This window comes from Herpailurus yagouaroundi, unplaced genomic scaffold (genome assembly GCF_014898765.1).
Source record: "Herpailurus yagouaroundi ecotype Mexico unplaced genomic scaffold, PumYag 190, whole genome shotgun sequence".
Lineage (NCBI taxonomy): Eukaryota > Metazoa > Chordata > Mammalia > Carnivora > Felidae > Herpailurus > Herpailurus yagouaroundi.
Window position 1 is genome coordinate 9,725,644 of NW_024412421.1, and position 19,884 is coordinate 9,745,527.

Sequence of the window (19,884 nt, forward strand, 5' to 3'; positions counted from 1 at the left end):
TGCTCTTTGGCCTAGCCATTCTATCACCAGCTGTCTTTTCTCAGGTACTAATCAGAAATTTAAAAGCTTTATGCACAAAGATGTCCATCCATGCAATTATAAAAAATAAAACCAGGAAATGAGCAAAATGTCCAGTAGGGAAATAGGTTCATATAATGTAATAATATATAGCCACTAATTACATTTATTATAAAGTTATATATTAACATTATACTGTATTTTATGTATAATCTTTTTAAAGAATAATTACATGGAAAAATAAGTGAAAAAGGCAGGATAAAACTACCTTAAAAGAACTCATATGTGGGGTGCCTGAGTGGCTTAGCCAGTTAAACAACTGACTCTTGATTTCAGCTCAGGTCATGATCTCACAGTTGGTAAGATCGAGCCCCGTGTTGGGCTCCAAGCTGACACCTTGGAGCCTCTTTGGAATTCTCTCTTTCCCATTCTCTCTGCCCCTCCCCTGCTCGCTCGCTCTCCCCCTCTCTCACTCAAAATAAGTAACAATAAATAAACTTTAAAAAACACTAACATGTGATAAAAAAAATTATGTAAAGATGTAAAATAGGAAACAACTGAATACAATCTAAACATCCATTACGAAGGTTAGTTAAATCAGCATACATCTATATGATGGGATTTTTATACTGAAGGCATTAAAATGGTTTAGAAGAACTGTGGCTAGGGGCACCTGGGTGGCTCAGCCAATTAAGTGTCTGACTCTTGATTTCGGCTCAGGTCATGATCCCAGGGTTGTGGGGTCAAGCCCCATGCTGGGCTCCATGCTGAACACGGAGCCTGCTTAGGACTCTCTCTTTCTCTCTCTGCGCCCCCCACTTGACCCCTCCACTGCTCACAGCTCTCACGTTCTCTCTCTGTCTCAAAATAAAAAAATAAATAAAATTTAAAAAAAAAGAACTGTGGCTAGCACAGGACAATAGAGATAAATACATTAGCTAAAAATAAAGCAAAAGTGAACTGCATGTCTAAAATATGATCTCAATTTATGACTGGATATACCTGAATATAAAAACAAAATGTTAACAGTTATCTTTGGGTATTTGTTTCGGGGCGAGGGGATTTAAACAACTATACGTGGTTTTTTTTTAATATGTTTTCAAAGTTACTTTCAAAAATCAGACTTAGAACTGCTCTGTGTCAGGGCACCTAGGTGGCTCAGAAGGTTGAGGGGCTGACTTCGGCTTAGGTCATGATCTCATGGTTCATGGGTTTAAGCCCCACATTGGGCTCTGTGCTGATGGCTCAGAGCCTGGAGCCTGCTATGGATTCTGTCTCTCCCTCCCTCTCTCTGCCCCTCCCCGACCTGTATTGTGTGTGTCTCTCTCTCAAAAATAAATAAACATTAAAAAAAAAAAAAAATGTCCTGTGTTGGGGTGCCTGGGTGGCTGTCGGTTAAGCATCCGACTCTTTGATTTCAGCTCAGATCACGATCTTGAGGTTCCTGAGATCCAGCCCCATGTCACACTCCCTGTGCTGACAGTGTGTGGAGCCTGCTTGGGATTCTCTGTGCCCCTCGCCCACTCATGCAGCACATGCTCTCTCTCTTTCAAAATAAGTATTTAAAAAAAATAAAATAAAATGGTACAAGCACTAAAAAGAAAAGAAAAGAAAAGAAAAGAAAAGAAAAGAAAAGAAAAGAAAAGAAAAAAGAAAATGTCCTGTGTCTAACCCAGTAATTTTTAAATGCAACTTTAACAGGCTTATAATAATTCAACTGCCCACCAAATACGTTGATTCTCACCATCACTGAAGTGTTAACCATTGAAACAGAGTTTCAAATTTCTTGCACACTAAGTAAAATGTAAACAACGAAGTAGGAGGAATTAAGTACAGGTGCTTTCTTTTTAATTGTAAAGACAGAAAATTTATGAATCCATGAAGTAGCTAACACTGCAAGAGCTCCCATGATCCCCTACAAAGTAACTGCTACATAGAAGTCATAGAAACTGGGTAGCACACTTTCTAATTTCATATTAGAAGAATTCTCAGTGACTTAGTCAGTGCAGTTAACCGAATGTCCTAGAGGGACAGCAAACCCCTCCTCTGGCCGGGCTCCAGCCGAAGAGGCACGCCATTGCTTTCCACCCGGTGGCAGAAACACAGAGGGGCGCAGCTGCATTTATTTTTATGGTCTTTACATCCTTTATCCACAAATGGTGCATTTGCTATGAACTAACCAGGGCTTCTGTTTCTAAAAACCTTTGCTCTCTGTTAGAGCTCCTTCTGAGGAAGCTTACCAACATGTGAATATGATGCATGAGGTCCAGGGACAAGAGAGTGAGTTCCATGACAAAATCTGTGTAATAGACATAGGTTCCTTTTCCTTCCCATGTCCCTTCATGGTTGAGGTCCCAGAGGTGAATTACATATCTGCAATGAACAGGGAAAAATCTTTTCAGTAATTACTGTGACAATTTAATTTGGCTTAAACATGATATAGTACAGTCACATTTGTATAGATTTCATGTAGGTCATATCTTAAAATCAGCAGTATGAATAGACCTCAATCACCTCCTTCCCAAATTTCTACTCACCGTAAAATCACATGAGCGGTCCTCACTGTCACAAGAAGAGACTATAAAGAAAGGTATATTTTTTCTTTTTAGTAAAATTTGTAACTGCTCAGGCCAAACTTACTTTTACAAACAGATAAGAGACAAGCATTTCTCAGTTCAATTAAAAAGCAGCTTTATTCAAGGGACATTTAGGGAACTGGACGAACGTGGTCAGAAGGTACAAACTTCCAGTTACAAGATAAGTAAGGACTGGGGATGTCATGCACAGCTATTTTTTACCTGCTTCAACTACAGTTTTACCAAGTATTTTTTATCTGCTTCAAATTTCCACGGAATACTTTCATGACCTAGAAACCCAACTTTTATTAAGTCTTTTCCTGTTAATAGGTGACAACCAATTACACTTGTCCATCTCCTGGGGAGGCCTTTTGCAATCTTGAGGTTCATGCCAGTGGTCTGACGATCACTTCTATTTTATACAGCAGTTAAGTCACCATCATCAGTCACCTCAAAGGGCGTCTGAATACCTGGTGACCCTATATCCGAGCATAGTTTAGGTACCACAGTCTGAGATAAGTACCTGCTCTCGACATGACACTTTGTGCGCTCCCTTTGCCCACACAGAAGAACGAAGGAAATAAAAAATAAAATAAGCCCTTTGTAGAACTCTGTACCACAGAAATTGATATTTAAAAAAGTCCTCTTAAACTGCCAGAATAGAACTATTACATTGTTTGAGATCTGGAAATTCCAATTTATAAATAGAAAGTATTTTACAAAGAGAAACACTATAAATATAAAAATATGATTAAGTTTAAAACATGAAATCTGTAACATGATAAATTATCTTAAAAAATCAATACTAATGAACTAAAATAAGGGGCGCCTGGGTGGCTCAGTCGGTAGAGCATCTGACTTCAGCTCAGGTCATGATCTCACAGTTTATGGGTTTGAGCCCCGCGTTGGGCTCTGTACTGACAGCTTGGAGCCTGGAGCCTGCTTCAGATTCTGTGTCTCCCTCTCTCTCTGCCCATCCCCCACTCGCGTTCTGTCTCTCTCTCAAAAATAAACATTTAAAAAAATTAAAAATAAATAAAATAAAACTATGTACTATAGTATAATCCAATAGGCCTAACTTAAATGTCTTTATTTTTAAGTATACCTTTTCCAAAGTTTGGCCTAATAATAAAAGTAAAGGGTGTCTCAGTTCATTAAGTGTCTGACTCTTGATTTTGGCTCAGGTCATGATCTCATGGTTTTAAGATCAAGCCCTGCATTAGGCTCTATGCTCGTGGAACCTGCTTAAGATTCTCATTCTATCTCCCTCTCTCCACACACACACACACACACACACACACTCCCTCTCTTAAAAAAAAAAAAATGCAAGAAAACCAGAGTATCATGCAAATGGTGATTTATAATAAAATATATTTAAAGCAAATTAGTAACATAAATCAGTGCAAAAAAACTTTTAAACAGATATTTTCAAGAGAAATATACACATGCAGAAACTATTCAACTAGAATTGCAAATGTTTTTACTAAATACTTAAATGCTCCTTTCCTAATTTTACTTATACTACATTATATTCTGAAATCAATGCTATTAAGCAAAAAAAAAAAAAAATTTATTTGTTCATTTATTAACTTATATTTTAAAATAAACTCTACCCCCAACGTGGGGCTCAAACTCAGAACCCTAATCAAGAGTCACACACTCTACCAACTGACCCAGCCAGGTACTCTAATAAACTTTAACCCTATTCTAACAAATTCCCAAACAGTAGTTCAAACTTAGTGTTTTGATATTAGTTAATTAGCTTTAACAATCTATTGTTTCATTCTTTTTCATTAATAGTACCAATTATGGTAAAGATAAGAGTATTTTGCCCTTGGCCTGAGGAAAAAAGCAGATATAGCAAATGAACATAAGGACATCCAAAAATTTTTTCTTTTTCTTTTTCTTTTTTTTTTTTAAAGCTTATTTATTTTGAGAGAGAGAGAGTATGCGTGCACACACCAGCAGGGTAGGGACAGAGAGACAGGGAGGGAGAATCCCAAGCAGGCTCTGCATTGTCAGCATAGAGCCCGATGAGGGACTCAGACTCACAAACTGTGAGATCATGACCCTAGCCAAAACCAAGAGTCAGACGCTTAACCAACTAAACCACTCAGGAGCCCCCCACATTTTTATTTCTAATGAAAAAAGCTGGTATATTCAAAAAGTAAACTTAAAATATACATGAATATCTCAGATTATTCTTCCAAAATAAAAAAAGAACTAATTTATGTTATTCTGTAAAATATTATGTAAATAATTTATGTCCTATATAAAAAAAAACCAATTATAGAGTATTTCCTTTTTAATCACCACCAATCAGTGTTCATTACATCTGAGGAGGAATAATGCCCTTCCTACTAGGGAAGGATGGCACCTTGGATGTCACCACTGCCTGCTCTGGAACCTTCAACAGTTCACTGCACCCTCTATGCCTGTTTCCCCATTCATAAACAGGAATAATAAAATGAGTCAATACACATAAGGTATTTAGAGCAATCCCCAGCATACAACAGGCACTATAAAAATGTTGGCAAAAATAATTATTTTATTACGTTGTAGCAAGGATTACATAAAGTAACACACTTTTCCCTTCAACATCAGTATCCAACACAAAAGCAAGGAATTCAAAATATGCTTGTTAACAACAAAAGACCAAATATCCATCAGTCACTGCATGAGTGAAAATAACCTGACAAGGATCCTCTTGCTTCCTTGAAAGTATACTGGAATATGATCAGAGCAAAAACCTGCATCCACATCTTACCTCTGCTGCCATGAAAGCCAGTGTATGCATCCCGTGGGTGTAGCCTGTGACACAGCAGACAACTGCTAATCCACAGCAAGAAAGCAGCATCGCGATCAACAGAGACAGCACTCGCCCATGGCTGCTCATGGGTGTGGTGGGGGAAAAGGAGAGCTGAAATGTACAAAACAGGAGAAGGAAGCTCATTCTTCTTCACTTCAGTGTTAAGCTTCACTGAGAAACTCAAGGTTAATCTTGGTGTCTTTGCTCAGGAATCTGTGCTTAGCTGCGTGGCCATAAGCATCCCACTAACAGACAGTCAAAATTCTCCAACCAACCTAAATATGAGTATGAGCTGATATTTAAGAGATCTGTATCACTTAATTTACAGAAAGTAACAATATACATTATATTTTTATCTCAAATTCTCCAGGATCCTCCTACCAGTGGGATTATAAGCCTCCCCAAGCAATTTTCCAAGGGTATATCATTCTCTTTTTCAACATTCAATGGCACTCCAGATTGCATCATGTTCTGTTGTGTTTCTTTCTGGATCTTGCTGTAGAGCCCTCCTCCTGAAAATTCACTTGGAGAACGTTCCTACAGTGTTTAGGGCTGGGACAGCAGAAATGTAATCCAGGTGCAGAGCACCTAGATCACAATGCTATGTTAATAGTATACAAGGAGAGGCCACAGCCAGGAACTAAAGGCTGGGGCTGGGACTCTGAGCAGGAGGGTGGAGATAACAAACCAGTTAGGGAGGTTGGGCGCTCCTGTTCTTGACCCCTTAACGGCTTTCAGACTGAGATGAACTCACACAGAGGTGAAAGGACCACCTGGTCCTCAGGGACCAGGGGCAAATAAGGCCCCGGAGTGGGTTTAGCTGAGGGGCAAAACTGTAGGTAAGATTTCCCCAGGACCCATGACATTAGTTTGGGTGCCCTCAGGAGTGTGGGTTCGCCTGCACAGCTCTGAAGTGGAGAGGCAGATCTTGTACCCAAAGAAGGATTCGCTTCTCCCGGGACCCAGGAAGCCAAGAGAGCTAATTGAGTCCTGGCCCAGGGGTAGAAACAGCATAAACCAGTCCGTAGGAAAGCTCCAAGAATTAGAGGAAAAAAATGGAAGGAGACTAGAACAGAAAATATCTGGAAGACAGTTGCTTGTTTTCAGTTTATATATTAAGCTTTCCTTGAGCTGTGATCAAAACAGTTTGTGTAGGGGAACTGACCCCACATGGGCTGTAACATAATATGCTATTGGGTAGGGGAGGAGACATGTTCCTACATTCCTTGGCTGCTGCAGGAAGTCCCTCAAGAAACGGGCAGTGGCTACCTGATCAAGGAACCTTGCCTGGAGACCTCCGTGGGACATGCCCTTTATGGCTCATTCATCTTACACAATCCAAACCTGGCAAACCTGTGACTAAACAAGCAAAGAGCATGGCTAAAAACTCACATATTCAAACCGGTCCTTGCAGAGCTGAACCATCAGATGCAGAAATACAAGTCCAGCAAACCAGAGGCACCACATGACCACCTCTTCCACTGTTTGGACATTCAGCACACCAAAAATGAAAATGAACTTGTAGAAAATAAAATTCCAAAACTTGTCCTTGAGGTGCTGAAAAGAAAAATATTTATAAAGGTGAGTACTATTACATCTAACTGATTGACGAGGAGTTAACATAACAAAAACTGGCCTCCCTGGAGAAAATATTCTACATTCAGCTTTCTAATGTTTTCCACAAGAAATTATAAGGTAAAGAAAAAAATAAATCCTCTGAAGAATAATGCTAAAAATAAATAAACGCTAAAAAGAAAAAAATAAATCCTCTGAAGAATAACCATTTAAAAATGGTGAAGGCTACAAGTATCATTTTTAATACTTCTGTTCTCTTGGACTCTTAAACAGTAGAAAAGATTAGGTTTTTTTTTTTTAATACCTTTTTGATTAAAAAACAACATATGCTCATTGGCCAGTCTATACTCAATAGGAAAAGCAAAACAAAAATGATGCCTTAGCATTTTTATGCTTTTTTCTTGTCTTCTTCCTAACGTGCAAAAACAATTTTTGTACATTGCTTTATTTCACTTATTGTGAGAACCTTACCAATGTCAGAGAATAATCTGTGAATACACCATTTTGGTGGTTACAGGTAGACAATAAAAACAACTTCGTTCAATACTGTTGGATATTGTGCAATATCCAAAAATATTGCAATGAATATCTCTGCAGGAGTTTCTATTTCCTCAGCATTATGAAATCAAGGGTGACAAATGTTTTTATGGTTTCTAGTAAGTACCATCCACCTGGTTTACAAAGAAGTTAATAAATGTACTGCTCCTGGGAGCACTGGGAGAGTATATCACCTACAGGGAGGATAGCTAGTTTTTAAAATCTTCACTACCCTGGGACACCTGAGTGGTTCAGTCAGTTAAGTGTCCGTCTTCAGCCCAGGTCATGGTCTCACTGTTCATGAGTCTGAGCCCCACATTGGGTTCTGTGCTGACAGCTCAGAGCCTGGAGCCTGCTTCAAATTCTTTGTCTCCCTCTCTCTCTGCCCCTCCCCAACTAACGCTTGCTCTCTCTCTCCCTCTCTAAAAAATAAATAAACATTAAAAAAAATAAATTAAAAAAAAATCTTCACTACCCTGAAGAAAAAGGGCAACGAGGGGAGTTTAGCCACCAGATATTAAAATATACTATCAAGCCATCTGTGTGGGAGGGGTAGGAACTGAGGAAAGAAGAATGAAATAGGACTTCTAAGTACATTTGTATAAATTGTTCTGAACCATTTGTTTCGCAGATTCAAACAACTGAAACAGAAAACAAGCAAAACTGAATAGAAACAGAAATAATGGAGTCTGAATGTATAACAAGTGAATGACTACAGAGAGAGAAGAATACTTTTGAGAACTTTACACACTGTACTCTATACATTTGCACAGAGAACAATTGGAACTAGGAATCTTTGGTGAAGGCTTGTTTTCAGATCTGGCACAGGTAAAGTACAAGGTGAATCCAGGACATCTTATGCTGGGTTTTGAATCTTCACCCCACCATCTATCTGCTGTGCAATTTTGGACAAGTCACTTTGGTCTCCCCATCCGTAAGATGGGCCTTATTACTCCGGGATCACAGAATTGTGGGAGGAACTAAACATGTGTACTGTGCTTGGACATGTGCCACGGTAGGCTTTTAAAAAAATTCCTTGTTCTAAACCTCCATCCATTTTTACCCCGTCTTCAATATTCAGTGTCTTTGCCTCTAACGTGACTATTTATTGAGCTTCCTTAAACCACCTACAGAGCAAACCTGTGTCAGTTCTGCAGAGTTCTAACTCAAACTGGCGCCTGATAAACGCCCCTGGATGACATTCGTCAAAAAATAAGTCGTCACAGTGGTGAGAACACCATAATGGCATAATGTGTATAGACATTTTGAATCACTGTGTTGTACACCTGAAACTAATGTAACATCGTGCGTTACCTATATTCGAAGTTTTAAATAAGTAAATAAATGAAATGAAAGATGTGATGTCTACCGAAAAACTGAAAGTAGAGTAACAAATGTGTTCATTACCTCTAGGAACTGTAAAAGTCTCTGTAATGCTCCAAGGTTATGTTTTCTGTAAATTTTGAACTGATATTTAACAATTTAGAAAAACGAAAACCATAGATCAGGTCCACTGGTGCCAAGTCAGTCCACCAGCATTCAGACGGCTTGCCTGGGCCTGACCAATTCCTGGCCTGCAAGTCAAAAGTTTTTCTTGAAAAAGAAAGAAGCATCAGAGCGCCTGGGTGACTCAGTCAGTTAAGTATCCAACTTTGGCTCAGGTCCCATGGTTCATGAATTCAAGTCCCACATCAGGCTCTCTGCTGTGTGCACACAGCCTGCTTCAGATCCTCTGCCCACCTCTCTCTCTCTGCCCCTCCCTTGCTAGTGCTCACTCTCTCTCTCTCTCTAAACATGAAAGAAAGAAAGAAAGAAAGAAAGAAAGAAAGAAAGAAAGAAAGAAAGAAAGAAAGAAAGAAAAGAGAGGGAGGGAGGGAGGGAGGGAAAAAAGAAAGAGGCATCAAAAGGAGCTTTTTGTATCCCACCAAAGAAATGACAATCTATTGATGCCATTTGGGAGACCTCTGGAGTTGATATTTTGGAGAAAGTGCTCAATACTCACTAATGAAAACTCTCTGGGAGAACAAACAGTCCTGCTCATAACAGCATCCAAGGGCTCAACCACACAGTTACCTCATTTCAGCTCTGAACTAGGACCTCAGCCGACTTGATAATAGAGGACTTGGGTTGAAAGGGTAAAGAGTGAGACCAATGTAGGTTCATGCAGCAGCTTCCTGTGTCTTATCACCGGAGGAAGATAAAGTAACACATAGTTCTGTTTGTATGGTGTTGTGTTAAGGCCAGTTCTAAATTCTTATTTTAAAACACACCATTCTACATTCTACACTAAAATCCTTGGGGGACTGCCAATCTGTCCAGTACGCTTGTGGCACATTCTTTATCCGAAGCACGTCCTGTTCCTATACGTGCATATTCTGGGAGTATACGGTCACATAAGAAAATGTCCTTGCTCTTGTGAAGTACACAGTGAAGCATGTGGGGATACAGGGGGATGATGTCCACAACTGACGTTCAAATGGATCAGAAAAAAACATTTAATATAAATAAAAGGTGAACGTTAAAGCAAATGGGACAGAACATTGGCAACTGCGAAACTGGATTCAGGTGTCTAGAAGTGCTTCAGAGTATTCAAGCAACCTTTCTATAAGTCTAAAATTATATCAAACACTGGGGCACCTTGGGTGGCTCAGACGGTTGAGCATCCAACTTTGGCTCAGGTCATGATCTCACAGTTTATGAGTTTGAGCCCCACATCAGGCTCTGTGCTGGAGCCTGCTTCGGATTCTGTGTCTCCCTCTCTCTCTGCCCCTCCCCTGCTTGCACTCTGTCTCGCTCTCAAAAATAAATAAACATTTTTAAAAAATTAAAATTATACCAAACACAAAGTTAAAAAAAAAAAAAATCTGGTCACTAGAATCCATCCTTGCCATTTGGACTTACCTGTCTCTCACTCACTCGAAGAGGGCCAAACACAATACACTGGATTAGTTTAGCCACCAACATCAAAACACAGCAAGCAGTATTTACTAGAACCTGTACACAAACCAAAGAAAGAAAGTTTATTTCCTCCTGCTAAAAAATAAAAACAGCTCTAAAGATTTGTATTCGGGGGCGCCTGGGTGGCGCAGTCGGTTAAGCGTCCGACTTCAGCCAGGTCACGATCTCGCGGTCCGTGAGTTCGAGCCCCGCGTCGGGCTCTGGGCTGACGGCTCAGAGCCTGGAGCCTGTTTCCGATTCTGTGTCTCCCTCTCTCTCTGCCCCTCCCCCGTCCATGCTCTGTCTCTCTCTGTCCCAAAAAAAATAAATAAACGTTGAAAAAAAAAAAAAAAAAGATTTTGTATTCAGAATTCAGCAATCATTTCCAATGACTGAGCCTCTCCAGTTCCCTACCAACACAGGTAATATTTGAAGGGGCACACTTGTATGGGTGGTGGGAATAGAGATAAGGAATGGGGTGGAGAGGCACCAGCTTAGCAGCCAATTCACAGAGCCCTGTCCCAATACACCATCCAGCAGGCCACCTTCCCCTTCAGTCTTTACTGAACTGTGTGTGGTAAACTTTGTACTGAATGTATAAAACTATATGCACCTTGTAAGCCATACGTATCTCCTAGGTACATCACTTCCCACATTAAGATTTTGAAGAAAACTTTGCTAGAAATGGAAGTTATCATAAACTAAAATCCAGCATCTACATATCTTGCTCTGCCCTGCAGAAAGGAATAGCAGGTGAGGAGGAGAGGGTTGATAGTCACATAAGACTCACAAGACCATAAAAAATAGAGAACTCATATATATATGTACATATGTATGTGTATATGTATTTTAATGTACTACAATGGGATAATCTGCCAACCAAAAGATAAATGTTCCCCATGCTTGGTGTTGGCCTTCAAGTAAAGGTTCTGGGGGCATCAGAGGGTAATGGAATCGAGAAACCAGGAAGAAGGAAGAAGGAAACTAGCAAGGGGGTCTGAGAACTGCAAGGCAACCAAGAGACACCAATGCAAAACCAAGACCTTCTTCAACAGGAGGTGAGAAATCTTCTCTTTTCTTAGGTAATTAAGAGAATGGATATCCCTACACCTAAACAAGAAATCTAATGCTCACAAAATGAAAGAGTTGGCTGCCCTTGACCAAGAGGCTAGGGGGGCACATCTCACCACTGATGCTCAAATGATTTTTAAAACTCTGCATGACCCCAAAAGCCAAAGGGACCTTGATAAAGACAGTAAACATGACTTTTATTGAGAAATGAAATTAATGGAACAGATGGAAATGAATGGAAATTAACCCCAACTCCATGTAAAGACTGCTTCAAGCTTTGATTCATTAAGCTTATAGGAAGGTGGCCATATTCTTCTTCCTGGGTCATTCTTCCCTCTTCTTTTAAAAGAAGCAAATGATACTATGGAACTTAAAAAAAAAAAAAAAAAAAGATGACAGAAGAAGTAATATAAAAAAACAAGCTCCTTAAGAGCTCTTCAGGTTCCCCTTAGTATGTCACACCATCTACCCCTCTGGGAGAACATACGTAATGGCAGTCCTGATTCATTACAAAAAGGTTAAATTATGTTTAGTCCTATTCTGCCTGTCTAATGGGGCAAGGAAATGTGTGATATATTTTTAAAGAACTGAAAAAAAAAATAGAATAGTTTGGTTGAAAAAAGAAACTATTCTGGTAATTAAATCCTTCAAATAACCAGGAAAAATAATTAGTTATCCAAAACATCCTATATCCCTAACTTGTGACTCCAGTGGAACAGCCCTATTCCAAACGGTCCAACAAATAGCTTAAGATACTAATTTGCAAGGAGATGAAATAGATGTCAAAAAGATCACTATCATTGTACTCTAAACCAGTCAATGGGAAGCTTGGTCGTGTTAATTTTAAAAAACTTCATAAGACAAAGCAACCATAACCCTTCAAGCCACATCTCCTAGCTGAGCAGAATTTTTTTTTTTGTTTTTAAAGTAAACTCTGCCCCCATTGCAGGGCTAGAACTCATGACCCTGGGATCAAGAGTCACATGCTCATTGACTGAGCCAGCCAGGCGCCCCTGAAAAGAATTTTTTAAATCAGCCAAACATCCATCCCCCAACCTAATTATAACACAATTTTTAAAAAGAATTCTTGCTGGTTTTGCAGGTGGGCATAGCAAATAAAGAAATGACTCCGCACATTTAGCACCTACTTGTTCAAGGCACGTGGGACGTTAAGAGAAATGAGGGAGCTCTGCACCCTGCATTAAAAGAGCTTTTAGAATCTGCAGGACACAGAACTTGGTAAGCATCTAACACACCAAGCAGGCTGCAGGGAGAGCCATCGGTGCAGGAGAAGAAAGTAAATTGAGGGCCACGTAATCATTGCTCTATCCAAAAGCACACTCTAGCACATCTTGGGTTGCAAAACAAAAAATAAAGTATTATTTACTATTTCTGTTACATTGCTTCAGGTTCAAAAATACAGTTCAAAAAATTAGCATCATTTTTTTAAAAAAGTGAGTCTGTCATAATCCCATCACTCATAGATAATCATGTCTTACTTAAATTTCAATGGAAGATTTAAAAATTAGCCAGGGTAAAAAGGAAAAAAGGCTTGAGAAAATACACTGATATTAGAAAGGGAATTTATGTAAAAAGAAAGAGCTAATCTTTTGTGACCTTTATATGAAAGCCAGGCTACACAGAATTGGAAGCAACTAAAAATTATTTTAAGATGATGAACGAAGTATTTTTAAAAACACCTTAACAATTATTAGTAACTATTTATTCTTTGTCTATTTATAGAAAAATTACTTAATATATAATAAATTCTCAACTTTAAAACTGATTAAGCCTTGGGGCGCCTAGGTGGCTCAGGTCATGATCTCACGGTTCATGGGTTCGAGCCCTGTGTCGGGCTCTGTGCTGACAGCTCAGAGCCTGGAGCCTGCTTTGGATTCTGTGTCTCCCTCTCTGTCTGCCCCTCCCCTGCTTGCACTCTGTCTCTCTACCTCTCTCAAAAGTAAATAATAAACATTAAAAAAAATAACAATAAAAAAATAAAATTGACAAAGCCTTGAAAATGTGCAAATACAGAAAGCAACCTAATTGTAGCATTCTCCACTTAAAAGCAAATCCCACCAACTATACTTCAATTAAAAAAAAAATCACCTGCACACAAAAAAATTTTTTTTACCATGCTTCTATGTGTGAGCATTTGCTAAACTGCACACTGTATAAAATCATTTGTTCCTGGGCCTCTGAATAGGAGACAAAGATAAAGAAATGGCAATTTCTTTCTATTGGGGATAAGTGGTATTTTCTAACTAAAATAAAGTATGGCATTCTAAAAAATTAAATCAATACATTAAAGCAAATCCCAAATCAGATCCCATTAGGTCACCAGCAATATTCTTACAGAAACACTTTAGCCCAGATGTAAATCCACAGAACCAGGACAAACCTTCTCACCTCCAATAATCAAAACGAGGCTCACCTCTAGCAAGCCCAGTCTGACCCCCTTTATCCACACAGACCACAGTAAAAGTACTAACTTCATTTTATTTGTTCTGTGCAGCTAGCTAGTTTTTCCTTGCAGGCAGAATCCAAACTTGACTGTAAGGATAAAGGGTTCACTGGAGCACTGTTGACTGACAGCAGAAAAATGGAACACAACCAAATGTCCATCAGAGAGACAAGTTCAATAAACTGAAAGAGGCATTTGGTGGAATACAATGAAGCCAGGAAAACTGGCTCAGCAGCTTTTTATTTACGGGTACTGTATGGAACCTTCAAGATCACTTGTTTACTGAGAAAAAAGCAAGGTGTAGAAAAACTATTATATGCTTGCCTGTATGCAAAAGAGAAAGCATGTGCATACAGACACGCATACGCACTTGTATAACTGTAGATGTGCAATGTGCCAAGGACTTAATCACCTGGGTGTTTCTCGGTCCTCTACTTAACACTAGCACTAATTACAAGAAAGTGGTAATGGCCACTTCTGGGAAAAGGAAGCAGAAGATTCACTTTTCACTGTACATCACTTGTGTACCTTTTGACTTCTGTACCATGATCATGTATTATTTTTTAATTGATTTTTCTAAAGTTTAGAGTCTATTAAACTTTCTGGCCAGTTCTGAAATTCCACATTATTTTTCTCATCATATGATGGGAGACTGAGCAAATGGGGTGGCCTCAATTATCTTGTTACATGGGTATTTCTACTATATTAAAATGCTTCAGAAATGTTTCTCGTATCTACAGCAATGTAAAAACTTTAAATAATATTCTTTAAGTCCTCACCAAACTTCTTTATTTTGTATCTAGTCTACACAAAATAAGTTTTGTGTGTTCCTGAGCAGTCTACGACAGAAAATGTCAAGGCAGTAGTGACCCGAGGAACACCTATTTAATCAGGCTTAACGTAATTCCTCTTAAGGCCCCATAAGAAAATTCCCCTCCCACAGTGGTTCTGCTATGCTACTTGAGAACAACAGAAACGAAATTACGAGACAGTGTGCCCTGAGAGGAAAAGAGAAGCAAGCAATAACAAACAGATTAGCCATGTTTATCACTGTGTAATTCTGGAGGTATTTTTGATCCTATAAAATGCTGGCCACCAATGGGGTGTTATTTATAAGCTTGTGATAAAATGTAGTTAAGCTACCAGGAACGGTCTCCAGGCCAGAATCAATATGGTATTTCTTAGTCTCCTACTTAACACCAGTACTAACCACCACCCCCACACACCATTTGTCTGTCTCTTCTCTATAAGGACAAGTGGAATATGTTCTCTCTCTGAAGGCTATCCGTGACCAGTATAAAACTCGACAAAATGCAAAGATGCACACTCCCCCTTTATTACACGGATGATCATGTTCTTCTTTTCACAATGTTGGGGAAATAAGTGAGTTTATTTATACTCATCATGCACGTAGCAAGCAATCAAATCATCTCTTTCTCCTCCTCACCCTGAGGATCTTTTCTATATTTCTAAGTTGTTTATCTAGGCTTATATCCTCTTGTTTAGAAGTGTAGTCTTTCTCTCTAGCTGCCCCAACATTTCTAAAGCTAACATTTTTCTCCAAACTTCTTTGGAATATTCAACTCATAAAGACTCAAACCTAATAAATTACTTTCAGTTCTGGAGTTTCATAATTATATGAAGATGAACTCTTTAAAGCAGGAGTCAGCAACTTTTTCTCTAATGGGCTATCAGACAATAAATATTTTAGGCTTGGTAGGCCACATGCTCTCTGTCACATACTCTTCCCCTCTAAAAAAAAAAACAAACAAAAACAAAAAACAAAAAAAAAACTTAAAAAATATAAAAACCATCAGGGGCACCTAGGTGGCTCTGTCGGTTAAGCAACTGGCTCTTGATTTCAGCTCAGTTCATGATCTCATGGTTCATGAGGTGGAGCCCTGCATTGGGCTCTGCAACTGCCTACACAAGGCCTGCCTGGGATTCTCTGTCTTCCTCTCTCTGTCCCTCCCACGTGCTCCCCCACTCTCTCTCCGTCTCTCTCAAAAACAAATAAAAACTAAAATAAATAAATAAATAAAACAAAAATATAAAAATCATCATTAGCTAATAGACTTGTAGAAAATGGGCCAGGCCAAATAGGCCACTGGAGTTTGCCCATCCCTGATCATAGCGGTCAGGTCACTTTTCTCCATTTTCGTTTTTTTGGTGATTTTTTTTCCCCTAGAGACTTCTATTTAAATTATTTGATTTGCATACAACTAAGTCAGAACTTTAACACTTATTTTGTATTTCCATTTCTCCATTCTACCATGTCCTGCTCTTATAATTTTAGAAGCAGATCTGTAAAAAAGAAAAAAAAAAAAAAACAGGAAGGAGATACAATGAAAATAACAAGAATAAAGAAGGGGAAAAGCCAAAAACACCTGTACAATTCAAAACAATAACAGAATGGATCAATAAGGGAAGTGACATCTGAAAAGTGTAAAATAAGCCTAGAAATAAATAATGAAACCTAATCTCAAATGAAACTTTAGAACGAAAGTTCTAGAAAGACATGCAGAAACAAGTGATCCCATCATCCCTAGGATTTGCCAGGGTAAGAACCCTGGAGCCTCCCCTCGAAACAGTTATGCTCACCCCAGAGGGCCGCCTGGAGATACCCCCCTTGGGGGAGGCCATCTCCTGGCCTCTTCCCATTCTACATGACTTGGTCCTCACCACTGCTGCCACAGGTCGCTCCTGAGAAAATCACCTCATCATGCCAGCCCCTCCTCCCCTCCACCCCCACTTAAACCCCATGGCCCACAAAATAATGTCCATACTCCTTAACAAAGCTGTCAAGGTTTACATAATCTGACCCTGACCCCACATCCTATTCTCCCTAATCCATTTCTCAACCATTAGTGTGCCTAAAATCACCTGGAACATTAATCAAAATGAAGACTCCAAGGTTCTGCCCTTCCCCATGAATCAATCCCTAGAGAGAATCTGAGAAACTGTATCTCACAAGTACCGGGTTGCCAGAGGCCCACAGGTCCACACTTTGAGAAATACGTGTTTAAACTTTAGAGGGGTTGGTCACTTCGCCCACCTCCTGTGACTCCTGGGTGTCCCCTTTACTTTCCCAAACTCACTCTTAATCATAAGACCCAACGGAGTTTTAATTTAAGAGCCCAGTTTATGGGCTGCTCTGCATAGGCCGCGCACTACCTTTCATATGCTGTCTGAGCTTCACAGGCTCTTTTCTCTACTTGGAACACACACCGCTACTTGCTCAGATCCTTCTCACCTCCCGAGGCTGGGTTCAAACACCATCTTCCACGCATCCTTCCCCTAGGCATCACTTTCTCCTTCCCCCAGACTCTGCCATATCTTCTTTATATATCTACTATCACTCATCAAATTTTGCTTTATTTGTATACGGATTGCTTTGAGGGAAGGGGGAAAGGGTTCACAGCTATGCCTTCCAGAGTGCCCAAAAAATGGTACCACTGAAAGGTTTTGAGCTGAGTTTGTTAATCAAAAACGCCGTGAGATGCTATCAGACCTATATTGATTTAAATGGTGCTCACAAAGAGAAGTTTTAGAGATTCCAATAAGCCAAACAGCAGCTAACAGGATTTGCAAACTGGCAGAAAGATCAGTTTCTGTTTTGTCTTGCTCGGTTTTTAAAAAATTGAATCTGGATGTCTTTGGGCAGGACCAAGGCCCCACCGTATATTCACTCAACAATGCTGTCAGGCCAAGGAAGCAGGCCTTTGAAGACTGGGAGTCCCGCTCAGCTACTATGCAATGGGTGATGAGGAAAACTTATAGGGGGTCTGAGAAACCAAGAAAGACCAGCATCAAAGTGTGAAAACCATGAGGAAAGATGTTAGAAGAACAGTAGGAAGATCAACTGAAAAAGGGAAAAAAATCATCAGATTAGGAAGGAATGATAAATCTGCTTTAGGTAAGACCTCTAATGAAAAAGATGGGGGAAAATGGCTATGTTCGTAAAAGAAATAATTTCTGTGGGAAAATCAACAGGCTTTATGCAATGTTTAATGAAGAGGTGTTAACCTTGGAATTTGAACACAGGTTTTGTAAAAACAAAATCTCCTGGAGGGCAAAAAATCGTTAAACAATGCTAGTAGCTGCTATATTCTACAGTGGTTCCTTCTTATTTATGTCTTTTATATCAAAGACTGCATTGTAATCTTGACATGTGCCAGAAGTACTCTTGACATCGATGTAAGTTGTTTACCTGCTAACTCAAACGAAAAAATAGATCTGAGATAAGACGAGAGACGGGAGTTGAGTTCTTTCTCTTCTCCCTTCTTCTCTACTGTTTACACAGTACCCACCTCAGGTACACAGCAGTGAGAGAAGAAAACTTCACCCTTCACTGCCTTCTACTAATGTCTTCATCAGAAGGACCAAGAGACGTAATCCACAGCCCCCCGAGTTCATAAATCCCACTGCTTCCTGATGAAGCACAGAGGGATTAATTATAACAAATGAGTTGTAGATCATTCTCTATCCTTGGAATATTAATCTTAGTCATTTACAGCCTACTCTTAACCCCAAATGGGAACTGCAGAAGACAAGCCCCAAGACACCACAGCAAACCCAAGTGACAGACTTAAATCCTGGAGCAACTTTTCTGATCACTGTGTGTACACATACATGGCATTCAAGGCCAAGGTGGAAGCGAAGTTCTTTAGTCAAAATACCGTTGGTCTGCCCAGCCTGAAATTATCTGTCCTAACAAGCGAAACCAGCACTTAGGGCTCGTAGGTGCTGCTTATCTTGCATTGACAGACAAACTGAAAACCCTGTTGTAACATGGATCACTAAATGGACAGATCCGGAGTGAAAACGATGAGCCTGCTCTTGACTCCGAATGTTTTACTGCCCTCACACATCAAAGGAAACCGTCACGAATCATCAGGTAAAAGCAACAGGAAAGGAAGCACGGTTTGTATGTGTGTGTTTGACCCAAACAGGACAATCACATCCGAAATGGCCAAACCGAGAAAAGTTGTGGAAGCCGGCCTCCCTCCTGAAAGAAATGTCCCAGCACACCCAAATGCGTACAGCTGTCCCAAAGCCAACATCTGATTCGCCTCGGCCCCCTCCTCTTTACTGGAAACCCGCTAACAACACTCCGTGCCGACCGAGTCAGAAAAGCCTTTCAACTTCCCTCCACAATTCACTGGCCCACTGGGGTAACCGGCTGCTGGAGGGCTTCGAGTTTCCGTCCCGGGGTCCCTCAGTCACTCCCCCCGTCCCAGCACCTCGCCCCTTCCCCTCCTCCGGCTGGACCGCGAGCCCTCGCGCCCTCCGCACCTCCACGAGCCCCGTCCTCAAGCCTCTCTCGGGTCGCCCCCGCTCTCGGGCGGGCTAATCTCTCCGCGTCCCCCACCCCCACCCCGGGCCACCTCAGCACCTCAGCCTCCGGGAGGGCAGCAAGCTGGCGGGAGGGCCCCGCCCCCCAGGCCGCGCACCCCGGGCCCCAGGGAGGCGACCCCGGCCCAGCCACGCCCCCCCCCCCGGCACATAATGGGTGACATGGCGCCCCTCCCCCCGCCCGCTCCCCCCCGCGGCGGCCCGGGCAGCTTCGCTCACCCACACGAACAGGCTGTCCGAGAGCAGGTACTGGGCCACGTCGCGGGCCCGGGGGCCGCCGGCGCTGGGCCGGGCGGGCGCGGCCGCCTCCGTCTGCACCGGGGCCGTTGGCGACTCGGGCTCCCCGGGCCCGGCCTCGGGCTGGCTGAGGGCGCGGTAGGCGCTGACGATGGTGCCGAGCAAGGCCAGGCCGCTGAGGCCCGTGTAGGTGCGGAGGCTGGGCCAAGGGAAGCGCTCCAGGAAGAGCAGCGGCATGGCGGCAGCGGCGGCCTCCGGGCCCCAGGCCTCCCCGCGCTGCGGCCGGGCTCCCGCGGCGGCCTCGC

The 19,884-nt window shown here is 41.2% G+C and overlaps 1 protein-coding gene across 1 annotated transcript in view; it reads right to left on the reverse strand.

Moving 5' to 3' along the window:
• AMFR (autocrine motility factor receptor) overlaps positions 1–19,878 on the reverse strand; it is a 43,747-nt gene extending 23,869 nt beyond the window's left edge. Inside the window, exons 1-6 of the mRNA XM_040498052.1 lie at positions 19,562–19,878; positions 10,417–10,509; positions 6,796–6,960; positions 5,362–5,514; positions 2,556–2,596; positions 2,259–2,391 (exon numbers count right to left, since the gene is read on the reverse strand). Of these exons, the coding sequence (XP_040353986.1) occupies positions 2,259–2,391; positions 2,556–2,596; positions 5,362–5,514; positions 6,796–6,960; positions 10,417–10,509; positions 19,562–19,816 (840 nt within the window). The 5' untranslated portion in view covers positions 19,817–19,878. The remainder of the gene's footprint in view (positions 1–2,258; positions 2,392–2,555; positions 2,597–5,361; positions 5,515–6,795; positions 6,961–10,416; positions 10,510–19,561) is intronic.
• Between the last annotated feature and the right edge of the window lie 6 nt (positions 19,879–19,884).